The sequence below is a fragment of the Copadichromis virginalis genome, linkage group LG7 (assembly GCF_057382275.1).
Source record: "Copadichromis virginalis isolate Kocher_CV1m ecotype Utaka linkage group LG7, C_Virginalis_male_GT1.1, whole genome shotgun sequence".
NCBI classification, from domain to species: domain Eukaryota; kingdom Metazoa; phylum Chordata; class Actinopteri; order Cichliformes; family Cichlidae; genus Copadichromis; species Copadichromis virginalis.
This window is the reverse complement of record NC_140624.1, coordinates 10,848,716-10,863,448: the sequence shown is the minus strand read 5'-3', so window position 1 is coordinate 10,863,448 and position 14,733 is coordinate 10,848,716. Positions and strand designations below refer to the sequence as shown.

The window sequence follows — 14,733 nt, the reverse complement described above, 5'->3', positions numbered from 1 at the left end:
CTCCGGTAGATGGTTTAACAAGAATGCCTTCATTGGGGAACAGATGAGGCAGGGTGTTAGAGCCATCTTTCAACATTTGGCAACACACACGTTGAATAGAGCCCATGTGGATATGAAAGTGATGTTGAGAGGCTGTTAGTGTTGCTGGAGAGACGAATGTATCTGCACTTCGACACACATTTTAGCTGCATTTATTGATATTTTTCTGAGATGAACAGAGAGAAGGATGAGTGGACAAAACCAGGTTTTTTTCCTTGTTATTTTATTATGATGTCATCACAGCCTTATTATTGCACATACCATAAACACGGAACTATTGCTTTTGTGGTTGATCAGTTCCAGAGTCCCTTAAACCTCAGCTTCATTTTGCCTGCAGAGATCTCATCTTGTTTCAAAGAGGCCAAGGACACATTCTGCTATACGGCGGGGGCTATAGCACAGAGATCTTTGTGGAGCACACAGCAGTTGGCCGAGGCTGAATAGAGGAACAATGTTTATAATGAATGGCTGCTTGTAAAGGATATTCATGAGTAAAGCCAATTAAGGACGCTTCCAGAGTGAGTTACTTGGTGCATGACATGGTAAAACTCGGAAAGGTGAGGCATTTCAAAGTAAAGCGTTTCCTCTACGTCTCAGTTCCAACAGATTTTCCCATACACCCGTTAAACCCTTTTCAAACCTCCTTATGCCTCGACAGCATGCCTGCAGTGGGCTCCCAGATCTAAATGCTTCAGTTCAAGTATGGCCTAGCAGCCTGCTGGTCTTGCTTAGGTGGTCTTGGCTGAGACCCACTGTGTAGCAAGTTTCACACATCGAGTGGAGATGAAGTGGACAAATGTGGCGAGGGAATGGTTGAAGGGGTGAGGCAGACTGTGAGAGACGGGGTCAAAAGAAGAGTGTGAGATTGTTGTCAGAGACTGGTCCCCGGACTAAATGAGTGGAGAACAGGGTTAAGTGCTCTATTTGTGCAACTATTAAAAGCTGGGAGTAGGGTACAGGGACTCGCAGAGCCAAATCTCATCAGTCACTGCCAATTTGAATCACAACCAGCAACTCGTTTTTCTTTTCCTCCTTTTTCGGCAACTCCTCACCCCTCCTCTTCATGCGGACAAACAGACATTCCAGCAGCGGATGTGATGGTGGTTGTCCATAGCAACGTGCCATGCTGGGTGTATCTTGTGGGAGCAGGACCACTGAGTGAATGGCTAAGCCTTCTTCTAACAAAGCCTGCGAATCTCTGAGATGCTTTGAGCTTCCATAGAAGCACTGTGACTTCTGGGCTGTGGGAGTGCTTTACATAATCCAGCAGCAGCTTCCCTCTGCTCTGCCACAGCGCTCTCTCCTGCTGCTCTCTGCACCTAACACACACGCCCCAATGTAGGTCGGCTCATCTTGGCGCATCCTCTGAAATTCTTTCAATCTATCATTCAGTGTGATAATCACAGGGTGCTCTTGGAGACAGGCAGCATAAAGGTGTAGACCAGTCATGAGATGAATGTTCAACAGTTCTACCCACATCTGCTGTATGAAATTTGAGAGAATAGTTTGAAAAGGCTCGACCGGGGGGGGAAGAAAATGAGTGATTCCGATCACATATTTTGCTGGAAACATCAAATATAACAGTCACACTTTATTCCAGACAGCATATTATATGTAAACATTTAAGATCAATTTATTAATAATTTACTACCACCTTAAATGCAATAAATTATTGCATGAGTCACTTGTTTAAAAAGAAAATATGCTAAATTACTCTGCTAATATTTAGATTTTCTCGCAACATTCATTTATTCCACCACCTCAGAACTGTCACCCAGCAGCGAGTCTGCAACATTTCCAGCTTGAAACAGACAGTTTGATGTGTGTGGATGTTTTGATAAATTGGATGTACTTTATGGATATGAGTTCTTCTCTAACATCCTTTTGTTAGCTGGGATCAGCCAGCAGCTGACATTGTGTGCTCTGCTTCCTTTCGTGAGCCTCTCTGGGACTGCCAAAGCCAGCTGCTCCTCTGTGCCTCTCAACATCAACACATTTAACACAGATATGTAAACTGCACACTTCAATAACTCAGTGAGTCAAAGACTCAATCTTAATGGTATATGAGCTCCTCTTCCCCTCCCTCATTTTATTGGAGATGCTATGCTGTAAAAATATATGGGCATATATATCAGAAATACCCTTTCCCTTTTAATAACAGACTGGAAAAGATATGGGTGGTAGGGAAAGGCATTTTAACCCAGGGATTCCTCCGAGTCGCCGTTTCAGTAATTCAGGTAAACAATCAATGGCAGAAGGCTCGTTAGGAAATAAAACTATCTGCATGTTCTCTATAGTTAGCCCACTTTTCCATTCACCAAACAGGGATTTGCAGCTGGTAATGTAAAATTGATCTTTTACAACTTCTACCTGGAGAACTATCAAACATTACATTAAGGCACATAGCCATATTCAAAACATCACCACATACTGTATCTATGGGGCACAGAAACATCAGCTACCATTCCCCTCTAGCTGGAGAAATTCAGCATGTATTCATGAAAGCAGACCATTTTCCTCCATTAGCGTTTGAGTCATTTGAGTACATAAAGTTCATAATTACAGGGTAAGACACCAGTTTGCTTTTGTCGACACAACTATTGCTGCACTGTCTGTGTTGACAGTTTTGAGGCAGAAAAAAAGGTGTTTGTTGTACTGTATCTTTTCAGCCCTGCTATTAGTTATTATTAGCAATCCATTACAGAAATCCTCCATAGAAACAGCAGTTTAAGAGTGGGAGTAAAATTCTGTTGCTTTGGTGAACACATGTCTGGAACTATGGCCATTAAGATAAAGGGATTCCATGATTAGAAATAGAAAAATGAACATTTGTATCAAAAGCAAAACATACCTTCCCGCAAAAAACAACCACATTAGGTTCTTAAATAGATCTAGGATGCAAAGCACATCTATCAAGATGTGAACGGATGAATTCTCAAACTGAAAGTTGATGAATTTGAGAGATTTTGTTTTTTATACATGTCCATTCCAGCTGTTCTAACCAGTCCAGGTTATGCTTTAGTCCACATTCACTCTAGGGTTGTAAGACCATCAACATTGTGCTGTTTGAACCATCAGTAGCATAATATACAAATGTACAGATACACAATAGAAATACATACATCATTTGTTATTACAATGAGACCTACAAAAAAGCATGAGAATAAAAAGTCTGTGGGGTATTGCAGGTGAGGCAAGCAGAGCCACAAATGTGCATCCAGACTGAGGGACACAGCCCCTCCTACCATGAGTAAGCGCATGTCTATTTACACTGCATCATAACAAAGCTATCAAAAACAAAGGCTCCAAAAATTCCTCCTAAAAACTTTTTTTGTTCTTTTGTTTCTCTACATACAACAAGTTTTGATTTCCATGTATATACATCCCTAGAAAATAATTTCCATATAGTTACACACTTTCTACATATGTGAAACGATACAGTTCTAGTCCACAAGGAAGGTGTCTGCTTGTTTGTGCGTGTATGTGCACATATGTGACTGTTTATCTGTGAGCGTTGTGTGTGTGTGAGGCGGGCAAAGAAGAGGATAATGTTCATCAACTGGCTAACAGTCACAGGGGGCAGATTTGGAGAGTAGACTGGATGTGGTCACAGAGAGGAAGTAGTGGAGTCTACAATCTCTCTCCCGTTGCACACAGTGGGAACATAGTGGGCGCTGACAGAAGCTAGGAAAGGAAAAAGGAGCAAGGGGGTTAAAAGGGAAAATACAACTACACAGACAGAAAAAAAAGCACAGTTAAATATTCAATTTTGTTGGTGTCAAATTAGTAAAAGAAAAAACAACAACATCTTTGTCATACAGAATAGAAGGATACACAAATATTCATATTTTGCAGTAGAAATGACCCTGCAGCAATAACCCCCCCACCCTCTTCCCCACACACACACACACACATTTAACATATTTTACATTTTTACTAAGTCTTCAATTACTCACAGGAACTTACTAACATTAGGAGTTGTCAGGTAATAACAATTCTCAGCTGAATAAGCCCTGTGGAAACACTCACCAACCGGGCTGCTCCAAGAAACTGAGTGATCTGGAAATAAGCTAATTGGTTTGGGTATCTACAATTCAGGGGAGTCTATAAATACAACCCATGTTCTTTTAGTTTTAGTTTCCACTATCCAAAATACCATTAAGCAACGTGAGTTTACAGAAACTGTGGAAATCAAGACAGCATCTGAGAGAAAATGTTCAGATAAAACTGCAGGTCTGCTGGGCAGGAAGTCTAATCAAAACCACCCACTACAAAACAGTTGCTGGAAGCTTTAGCTAAAATAGGCGTGGTGGTGCGCTGTTCCACTGTGCAGCACTAATGCACAAACTGGGTCCCTACATCAAAGAGTCATCAGGAATAAAACATTACCTGTGACCTCATCACTAAAATCAGTGTCTGATGTATGCAGAGCAACATCTGGATAGGTCAGAGATGAAGCTTTTTTGGCCACAATCACCAGGGATTTTTCACCAGGGGGAAAAAGAAGCACTATTTCATGAAAACATGCCAATGGCTGCCAACTGTTAAGTAAGTAAGGAGGTTGGGAATATTATAAATAGTAATAGACAGGGAAATATTGGACTTTTTGTTGAGTACAGAATGTTGAGCATATAACCAAATAACCTACCATGAGATGCATATGAGGTGGCAGCCCCGCTGACACTGAAGCGATTAAGGTTAAGCCTGTGGCTGGTTACATTCTTTTGGGGCTGAAACATGATGATGTGGACCTTGGGGGCAAACATGCAACCCAGCACCACAAAGCCACTCAAGCTGACTGAGATACACATGGTAGTTGTCTGAACCTGCAGAGGAAACATAAGAAGACAGTAATTAGTAGCCAGGTTAGCACAAGACATCCATCCATGCATCCATCGATCTAGCTATCAGCCACATTGTGAGCAGTTTGCAAGTCTATCACTGTCACATGGACTAAATCGTTTTTGCTAACATTTGCATCTACGGTCAGCTGAGACTTGCCAGTAATCCTGACATGCATACTTTTGTACTGTTTCAGTTGCTATTACAAACTAATTTAATGATAACAATCTATAATAATGAAAATACTTCAAAGGAACATTTGAGTGCTTATGACAAAGTGCTTTGAATAGAATTAGAAATGAAAGCAAATGCTGCTAAAGACACTAAAGAAATGAATCTCTGTGTCTGCACACGCTGCAGATAATCATGCATGTAAAGTGAGAGCACAAGTCTTAGTTAGCATACTTTGTTAGCTTATAACACTTACTAGAATCTATCAATAAAAGACTTAATCAACAGAGACCACAGTGGCCAAAGTCTCTCACTGGAGGGAAGCTTTAATTTTATTCTCTGTGAAATCAATGCCAATTAAGTACACTCTTATTCTCTCTTGATTCCTGATCTCCAGCACGCAGCAGTGCGCACTATATGTTGCTGTATCCCGCCATAATCGTTATCACAAGTGTTACAAATGTTTGAATAACAGCAATTCCCAGTGAGATCACAGTACATTTGAGCATATCAGCAATAAACCCTTCAACGTCTCCTCTGAGTACGTATGTACATAGAGTATGTGAGTGGGCGGGTATGCATATTGGCGATGTTTTTCCCATATCTGTCTAATCTTACAGTAACATTACGTCAAAAAATGCATATTTAGAGGGGTGGAGAGGAGAGCTAGAGAGAGTATGAGAGTGAGCGAAAGAGGGTCATTTATTTGACATTTTACGGGGATCAAATGAGCAGCCCTGGCATCAGCACTCTATCAGCACTCCTCTCTTGCGCCCTTTGATACAACGTGTGCATTTGTGGAGTGTGTATATAAGGTGTGTGTGTGTATGCCTAAGATTTGTATGGTCAGGTGAACATTCACTCCCCGTTGCTGTTAAATCTGAACATGTGTCAGCAGTTTGACAGAGCTTGTTCAAGTGTCACTCCCAGTACTGCACAGCTGGGACATTTGCCAATAGGATTAGGAATTGTTGAAGTTGTGACTACACCTATGTGATTTCTGCTTTGTTAGCTGTGCATCTTTAAAAAAAAAATCATGTTGAGAAGATAAAAACTGCTCAAATAACCGCATTACATACTTGAAACACCAAAGCGAGTCAGTTGCCATAGAGTCCCATTGAAAAAACGCTCATCTTTATCACAGAAATAAAAAACTTTTAAGGTGGAACATGAAACAGCTTTCTATTCTAACTGAGCACTCAAAACGCTTTATACAACATCCAACATCAAAATGTCTACATATAACTTTTGCAGTCTATGGGAAAAAACAGTAAATGTGAAACTGCCAATAGTTAATTTTTACCACAAACAGCCCAGAGTATTTAATTCTGCTTTTTATTTGGACCATAAGCATACCATCACAGTTGTGCTGCTGCTAGATAGTTTTTAAGGTTAGGCTTGCATCTTGTTGAGCTAGAGTCAGATCAGTGTCCTCCTTAAATACAGAAACACGCACTCGTGCATGCATGTGTATGTTCAAAACCATACCCTGTAGTCACTGGATGTAACATAGAAGATAGGAAGAAAGGCCAGCCAAATTATACAGGTGGTGTACATAGTGAATCCAATAAATTTGGCCTCATTGAAGTTCTCAGGGCACTTCCTGGTCTTAAAGGCATACCTAGTGGAGAAGAGAATCACATTTTTAAGTTGACAAAATACCCTTTTCATTTCAGCAGTTCCTGATTTGATCTGTAGAACATAAACTACTTTATATAGTACATTTTGGGTAGTTGTGAGTTTAGTTGTGACACACTTACACAGTACACAAGATGACCAGGAGCACATCATATCCCAGTGACAGCAGCATGCTGGAGTCACGTACATTACACTTCAAGATGACAGTCTGTCGTCGCTCCGGCAATGTAAAGCGACGCGTGCCGGGGACTTCCAGCAGCAGCCATACTGACACCATTACTAACTGGACAGAGATTAGACTCAGACAGATGAACACCTGGAAAAAAAAGGGAAAAGAGGAAGTAAGGTCATCGAGATCTACTGTTTGTCCATCCATCCATCCATCTGACTGATGCAGATGGATAGACATGATGCTGCAATCACTCACCTGAGAGGATGGGCTAATGAAGCGTGGCCTCACGGCTCCCGCTCCGTCTTTCACACCATTGAAAATCCTGGCGATTCTGTTGGTTTTGGTGAGAAGGGCGGAGTAGCAGACAGCAAATGATGTGCCCAGGCCAAGGCGGCGCAGGGCACAGATGGCAGGAGAGGGTTTGGCCAAAAAGAGGAAAGTCATGGCGTAGGACATGAAGACTCCTAAGAGGAGGATATAACACAGTTCTCTACCTGATGCTTTCACCAGTGGTGTGTTGTTGTGTCTGACGAACACCCAAATCACCAGGCCGGTGCACATGAATCTGGGGACAGGGAGGAAGTTGCAGCCAGACATACAATCAGTGTCATGAAGTCACTGCTTATATGCTGTCACACACATAAAGCATGGTTATAAATAGCAAAATTGACTTAAACAATCAACAAAATATTCTGAAATCAGTATATGCTCATGTCATTGTCTGTGCATAGCTATGAAAATTTCTGTATCTGTATGACGCTGAGCCTCGGCTGACCACATGCTAAGTTTTTCCTCACTTACTTATTGTTGTGAGCTACTTCTGTTCAGTTTCCCTGTCACTTACCCTACACATGCAATGGTAATTGGGCCAATAGCCCAGGCATCTTCCCACATAATATAGTCCTCGGGAAGGTCATAACAGGACGTCAGGTCGTCAGTGGGCCACTGGCCAGGAGCGCAAGGTGAGCAGGTAAACTCATCAGCCAGGTATTCATGAGGCTCACAGGCTGTACAAATCCAGCAGCAGTACTCACCTGGGAAACAAGAATATGAACAGTTTGTGGCAGATTTTCCAAAGGTGCTGCTACCTTGAATGTCACTACAACAAAGACGAAATTAATGAAATTCACCGTCCTACCTGCCTGCATTTTCTTCATCTCATTGCGCTCACAGGGGTCGCTGCACTGCGACGTGGGCACTACTTCTCTGGGCCAGCGAATTAAATCACTGCTCAGACTTAAACTCTCTGCCCATTCACCTACTGGCACGTAACCATAACGATCACCAGAGTGCTGGTAGCTGAAGATGTTGTATCGGCCTACGCCATCCCCCTGGGTGTCAAACTTCACTACTGTCTCGCTGCCTGGAGGAGAAAATGGGGCTGAAGAGAGAACACAGAGACAAAGAGTGGAAAAAAGGCGATAAACCCAGTGGGAAAGGAGATCAAAGCTTAACAATCACAAACAATCACCTTATTGAGGTCTCATTGATGTCTTTTAAAAGCAGCAGTGAAGAGAGGGACAATAAGCAATGGTCAGTAAGCCTTAGGAGTCCAAAACAGATAGTGAAAGGCACTACAAAAGTGTTTTCATTACTGAAGACCAGCCAGTCACAAAAGTGTTTTCTAAAAGGCTATAAATGCCCAGTATAATTGGTGATGTGTGTGTCACTGGCCTCCCACCTGTCCATAAGGTCACCTAGGGACAAAATTGCTGTTCTAAAATCAGATCTGATAAAGTTTATTACCAGATGCATCATTAACAAGCTGCCCATAAAGCCATATAGGCATGGAAGCAGAGAATTGAATCCCTTGGTAATGCTATAGCTACCCACACAATGATAGATTTAGCCTCTGGGTCTCTTCTGTGAGTGAGGTGCACTGCTGAAACTGCCAAATTGGTTTGTATACATGTTGTTATGAAAGGATTACCATCTACCCTGAGGATGTGGGAACAGAAGAGATTGTAAAATTGGCAGGATGTGCGGTCACCATTAAAAAAACAAATAGAAAAGGGCTATGGACTGGGAAAACAGTAAGTTATTGATGCTTTGCAGGCAGTGCTGGACCTGACAGTGCTGAAAGTTGGTTGTTTTGACACAGACAAAGTGTATGCCACTCCTATTGTGCCATCGCTGTCCTTTACAGCAGAGCAGTCAGCTCTGTATTGCTGACACACAGGCTTGCGTGTTATACGGTGGTGCCTTGTCGAAAGATGATGTGACTAGAGAAATCACAGTGTATGCTGGGTTTATAAAGCACCGTTCTTCAATTTGTAACAAGGCTCTCGGTCCTCACCGTGCAGCTTGCTTTGATGATGCTATGCCGCCTTCCTCATATCTCTTTGTCTTTGGGTAACTGAATAAATCGTGGGCTGAATTCATTCTCCATACATACAGCCTGGGATCAGTAGAGTGAATCAGGATACAGATTGCGAATAAGCTGTTGGGCTGAAAAGTTTGCATGTGTGTACGTGTAAGGATGTGCACACAAGATTGAAGCTCGATTAGGTTTTGCTTTACAGTTTGATGGCTAAGGTATTGCTCTGAGCGCTGTGGGAGGCAGTGCTGACAGAACCAAAGCTCTGACCCTGCTGTTAGCTGTGTGTGTGTGCGAATGTGTACGTATGTGCACGCAGCACTGAGCGGGGCTAAAGCTGTGCTATTGTTGTGATAGTTCAGTGTGCTCAGAAAAGAATGGCGTGTCAGATGGCAGCAGAGGGGGTTAGGGTTTATGAAATCCATAAATCACAGAGACAGCACAACTCTCTATCTTTCTCCTCTCTCATCTCCCTCTGTCACAGGAAATTCTAACTGTCAAGTCTTCTTTGGATTTTGCAGCTAAATGTTTAGGTGACAGCTAAATGAAAATGATTTCAATAAGAAGGTGCTGATAATATCTTGAGATAAAGGAGATATATGAATCCATTATGCTGCACGTCGCCAGATAATAAAGTCTGCTAATATCAGCAAGCAATAAGGCAAGCTGGGACCTCCTCCTTTTAAACACCAATACACACTGACAGAAGACGTTACCAGTGGCTAATTATCATAACTGCACCTTATTAGGACCTTAGATATGTGCTGAGGCCTAATTAGCTGCATGTGGTAATTACGTGTAATACAGACAAAAGAGATAAGAGTATTGGCCTACAGAGCCATTTGAAGGCACTGTTTTTGTCCTTGACTTCCCGCTAACACATCGCATTCAGGCAGCAATAGACTCAGAGGACCGGTGATTCCTCCTTATTTCCAACATCAGTGACCTCGCTGACATGACAGAATGGCTTATCAAGAAAGTGGATGAGGGTGCAAGTCAGAGCTAGCGAAGGCCACCAAGATTCAACTGACTGCAGAGAGCGGAGACACGTAGCCCAGGTTATTGACTGATGGACAAAATTCTCTCTCTTCATCACTGTCCTGGACTGAACTAAAAAAAAATAAAACTAAAACAACAACAACAAAGGTTTTTGTTTTGACAGGACTAAGCATCCATGGCCGTAGACTCACTGAATCAAACTTCTGAGCATGTTGAAATTTTGAGACTGGCCATTTAAATAATAGCTAAAACAGTTAATAAATATTTGTCAGTCCACATCTCCAGCCTGTTTTGTTGAATTAAAAAATATATACATTTAGGATTTCCTGATTTCCCAAATAGTTACAAATCTCTCTCTCTCTCTATATATATATATATATATATACTGATCATGTAATTCACTTGCTGGGCGCACGTCCTTATTTGAGGTTTGACAGCGGTTTAGTAAATAAAGATGAATGGCTTGGACATGAATTGAGGTGCAGTTTAGGCAAGGCCTCGAAGTGGACTGGTGGCGGCTCCCGAGCCTGGCAGATCCCCATGTACTAAATAGAAGTGAAGAAGTTAAAGAATTGAAAAGGGGAGGGATGGTGGGGCGTGTAAACGAGAATGAACAGCTTGTAGAACTGGGGGAACTTATAGAGATGAGAACCGGAAGAGCGTGTTTGGAGATGTGGTCCTGCACCTGAAATTCAGATACTTTATCTCCAATTACAGCAAGTTAGGGCACCACAAATGTGCTTTTACTATCAACAGGTTAGCTGTGGCCATATTATACCAACTAAAAGTGATTATAGTGGCCATGTCCTTTAAATATAGTCTTGGTAAACATCAACAGATGCAACTCTAATGTCAGCGATACTCATCGAGATCCATTTATCTTATGAAAATGCACGTATTAAATTCAGTTCCACCGATGGACCGAACAGGGAACCAGTCTGCCCATATGTCCAATTATGAGCCGGTCTGTTTCATGCATGCGCAACACATGCTACACGCACAGCGGGGCAGACAAATAGTGCACACTCATAACCACACATTAATATATTGTTAGCATGGAAGCTCTTCGGAAAGCAGTTGTCTCTTTGTCTTCAAAGTTTGCCAAAGTAAACCATGTGTGGACGAGTGCGAAAACATTTGTAACAACAGACCTAATCAGGCACTTAAATCACCCTCACCCAGCTGAATACAGACATTTTAAAGAAACTAACAAAGACAAAGTGGCTAAAGCTAAAGCTATCCAGTGCACAGAGTCAGCCACACGCCTGCAGGCTCTATATGAGCCTCGGTATGAGCAACAGATCAAAGCACTTAAGAGGAAAGTTATGGAGACAAATGAAAAAGTGGTTGGTGTCCTGTTATCTGTTAAAGTTATAAACATACTGGAAAATAATGTAAACACCTTAAATTAACATTGTTGTATAAACCTGTTACACCTAAATGTCAGCTGATGATGGGTGTACAGTATCTTTTTCAGGTAGCAGAACACTTATTTTTCAGATATTTAATAGACAATGTGCTGTAACTTACTGCAGTTTTGGGGGAATTGTAAAGTTTAATTTGGTAATTTCTGTATAATTTTATTTGGTGTTGGTTTTGGTTCTTAGAAAGAAAATCAGAACTGGGAAAATCAGCATAGGCAAGTCACTTTTAGGAAAAAAATCAGAATTGACAAAGAAAATTGAAATCTCTAATATCAAATAAAGTTAGACTCATTTAACCAGCTGGAAACCTCAATAAAGCCTCAGGATCTTTATAGCAAAGCTGAAGCACTGTGACAGGTCTTTGTGTTCAAGTCCGGCATCTCAAATATGCAAACTGTCTTTTTCGACCGACCTGCAGTGTTTCCGAAACAGTGTTGCTTAAAAAATGATTTTTAAAAAGCCTGTTCATATTATTTCCAATGTGCACAAAAGCCTTGATCTGTCAGCTACTTTTCTACAACATGTTTCTGTTACAACAACACGCTGAACAATAAACTGACGGAATGATTTGTAGCGATGCTTCCTAACGGCGGCTCTTAGGTTTCCATGTGTAACAGATCTTTTAACGCAACCTAATACAGTGTTATAGATGATTCTGTGTCACCTCATCCACACAATACTTCCCTACTGCTCCGGGTGACTTTTTATGCCCGTGAAGTGTCATCAGCAAACAAAAGACCAAGCCTCACTCACTGACATCCAGCAATACTGTCAGCCAATTCATCTGCCATGTGGTACACTAGAAGTAGAGTAGAAACGGTGTCTCACAGGCTGGGTGAAACATAGGGTTTGCTTTGTCCCAATCAAATCTAAATATACAACTATCTTACTGCAATGGCAACAAACTCTTTCATTTTTGTAATGGCACTTGATTAGACAACTGGGAGAAATGAAAATTAAACAGCAAAAAATACAAAAAAAGAGGGAAAAGAAAGAAAAAGCAAATCAACTTAAGCAAGACAAACTGTAGTTATAAAGCAGCCTAACCAGAACCCTAATTTTTGCAAAACACTTAGCATTCCCACTAACTTGAGAAACACCTTATTATTCTAGCTTAATTAGAAGCATGGTGAAAACAGGCTTTTCATTCAGAAGCTGAGAAATTAATTATGTTATCGGCCATGTCGGGCTAAAGCAAAGCCCAAGGGGGATTGTGGGTATTAAAGGCAGGGGGAAAGAGCGAGAGGAGGCAAAGGCGGCTTGGGATGAATAAGTAGGAATAAGTCATCTAAAAGCGGTGAAAGTGAAGTGCACAGATTTACGTGGAGAGGGTAAATCTTTTTTTGTTTTTGCTTACGTGACTTCACACATACATGCACTCATGTCCCCTCAGTGCATATATGCAGGTATTCACTCACATGTCACAAATTCACACACAGAGGGATCACATTAGTTATATTTGTTCTCCCTGTGGATTTGGTCCAAGGGGATGGAGGCGCTGACTGGGTCACAGAACAACAGGCCACAGGGGAACAGAGGACAGATAGGGTAGAGAAAAGGAAGTCTAGAGTAAGGGACAGAAATGTATAGGAGGTAAAATGTAGCGGAAGAGAGCTGAGGCTTGACTGAAAGAAAGGTGGTGAGATAGAGGAGACAAAAGAAAGAAATGGCAAGAGAAAAACAGAAGGTGCTGGGATGGAGAATGAGCCAAGAGACAAGATAAGGGCAAAGAAAGGAGGGAAGTGACAAGCGAGTAGAGGGAGAAGAATACAAGAGAAAGAGAAAGGAGATAGCAAAAGTGAAAAGCAAGAAACTGATGTCATGGTAGCTGAGATACAGGTGGATGGAAAGGAGAGCCTTTAGAGAGAGGAATCAACAGAGAATAGGTGAAGGCTGGATGGACAGATGAGCAAAGTGAGGGAGAGGAGTGGAGAAGCAGACTGGCGCAGAGAGGCAGTGGAGGCAGGAGAGCAACCTTGTGAAGTCTGAGTGGGATGTGCTGTTTTTGAATGTAGGAGAGAGTAGGACACTTTCCGGGTGAGAAAAAAAGGGGGACAAGCATCTAGAAAAGACGGAGTGATGAGGTGGGAGAGAAAGAGTGACGGAAAGACAGACAGCGACAAAGACAGAGAGACAGAGGAAAAGAGACTGAGGGAAAAACGAGGGAGAGAAAATGAGTGAAGGTTGTTCTCTAGCATCTAAACGTTGCAGCAAGCTCAATGTGGCCCTGAAGGCACACCGCCTCTGCTAACACAGACATATTACACACACACACACACACACACACACACACACACACACACACACACACACACACACACACACACACACACACACACACACACACACACACAGAGAGAGAGAAAGAGAGAAGGGGGAATATCACATCTATCACCACTATTTGAACAGAAGACTGCATGCATGTGTGTATATACTGATCTGTTTGCTGCAGATCGGGGAGGTGGGTGGGTGGGAGTTGAATGATGGCTTTGAGAAGTGTGTGGGTTGGGGGTGTCTGCAATTTCATGCTGGTAGAAAAACAAGCATTTCAAGCCACCTCATTGTAAAAAAGACTGTTAGGAAGGCGTTTATGTGCCTCTTGTGTGTATGTATGTCTACGTTTTGCGTATGAAGCATGTTGTAAGGCCTCATAAAAATGTGTAAAAAAACGCCTCTGTGTCTGTTACTAGTTGGTAAGGAGCAGTTCCCATGATCTACCGGATCACTTCAACAATTGGCAATTACCATAGCAACGAGCAAGACGAGATTAGATGAAGAGAGCCGCATATGAAAACACTGCTTTTAATGCAGAATAGTGCATTAGGGCACCACATACAATGTCAGTAAAAGCTAATAAAACAACAGTCTTATTACATTTAAGAATCACAGTCCTAGGGGACATTTGGAAGCTATAAGGAAGCTCCGATTTTGATGCAATGCAAAGACTGTGCAATAAACCTGCATGTGTGTATAAGAGAAGGCGAAAGGAGGGAGACAGAGAGCACTGAAGAGTGTTGGTTTTCCGTCTGCTACAGTTCAGACTGAGAGCACTGCGGATGGTGATGCTGCAGTATTCATACCCCACATTCAACCTCAACTCACCTCAGCTTCTTCCTTACATACTGTAGTCG

The 14,733-nt window shown here is 42.0% G+C and overlaps 1 protein-coding gene across 3 annotated transcripts in view; it reads right to left on the bottom strand.

Annotated features, from left to right (window-relative positions):
* Positions 1 to 1,615: 1,615 nt before the first annotated feature.
* Positions 1,616 to 14,733, bottom strand: part of grm3 (glutamate receptor, metabotropic 3) — a 41,425-nt gene continuing 28,307 nt past the window's right edge. For all 3 annotated transcript variants that reach the window (XM_085461664.1, XM_085461663.1, XM_085461665.1), the window contains 7 exons: positions 8,001 to 8,243; positions 7,707 to 7,896; positions 7,118 to 7,427; positions 6,813 to 7,006; positions 6,541 to 6,673; positions 4,688 to 4,865; positions 1,616 to 3,723 (listed from right to left, as the gene is read on the bottom strand). In XM_085461664.1, the coding sequence (XP_085317790.1) occupies positions 3,647 to 3,723; positions 4,688 to 4,865; positions 6,541 to 6,673; positions 6,813 to 7,006; positions 7,118 to 7,427; positions 7,707 to 7,896; positions 8,001 to 8,243 (1,325 nt within the window). In that variant the 3' untranslated portion in view covers positions 1,616 to 3,646. The remainder of the gene's footprint in view (positions 3,724 to 4,687; positions 4,866 to 6,540; positions 6,674 to 6,812; positions 7,007 to 7,117; positions 7,428 to 7,706; positions 7,897 to 8,000; positions 8,244 to 14,733) is intronic.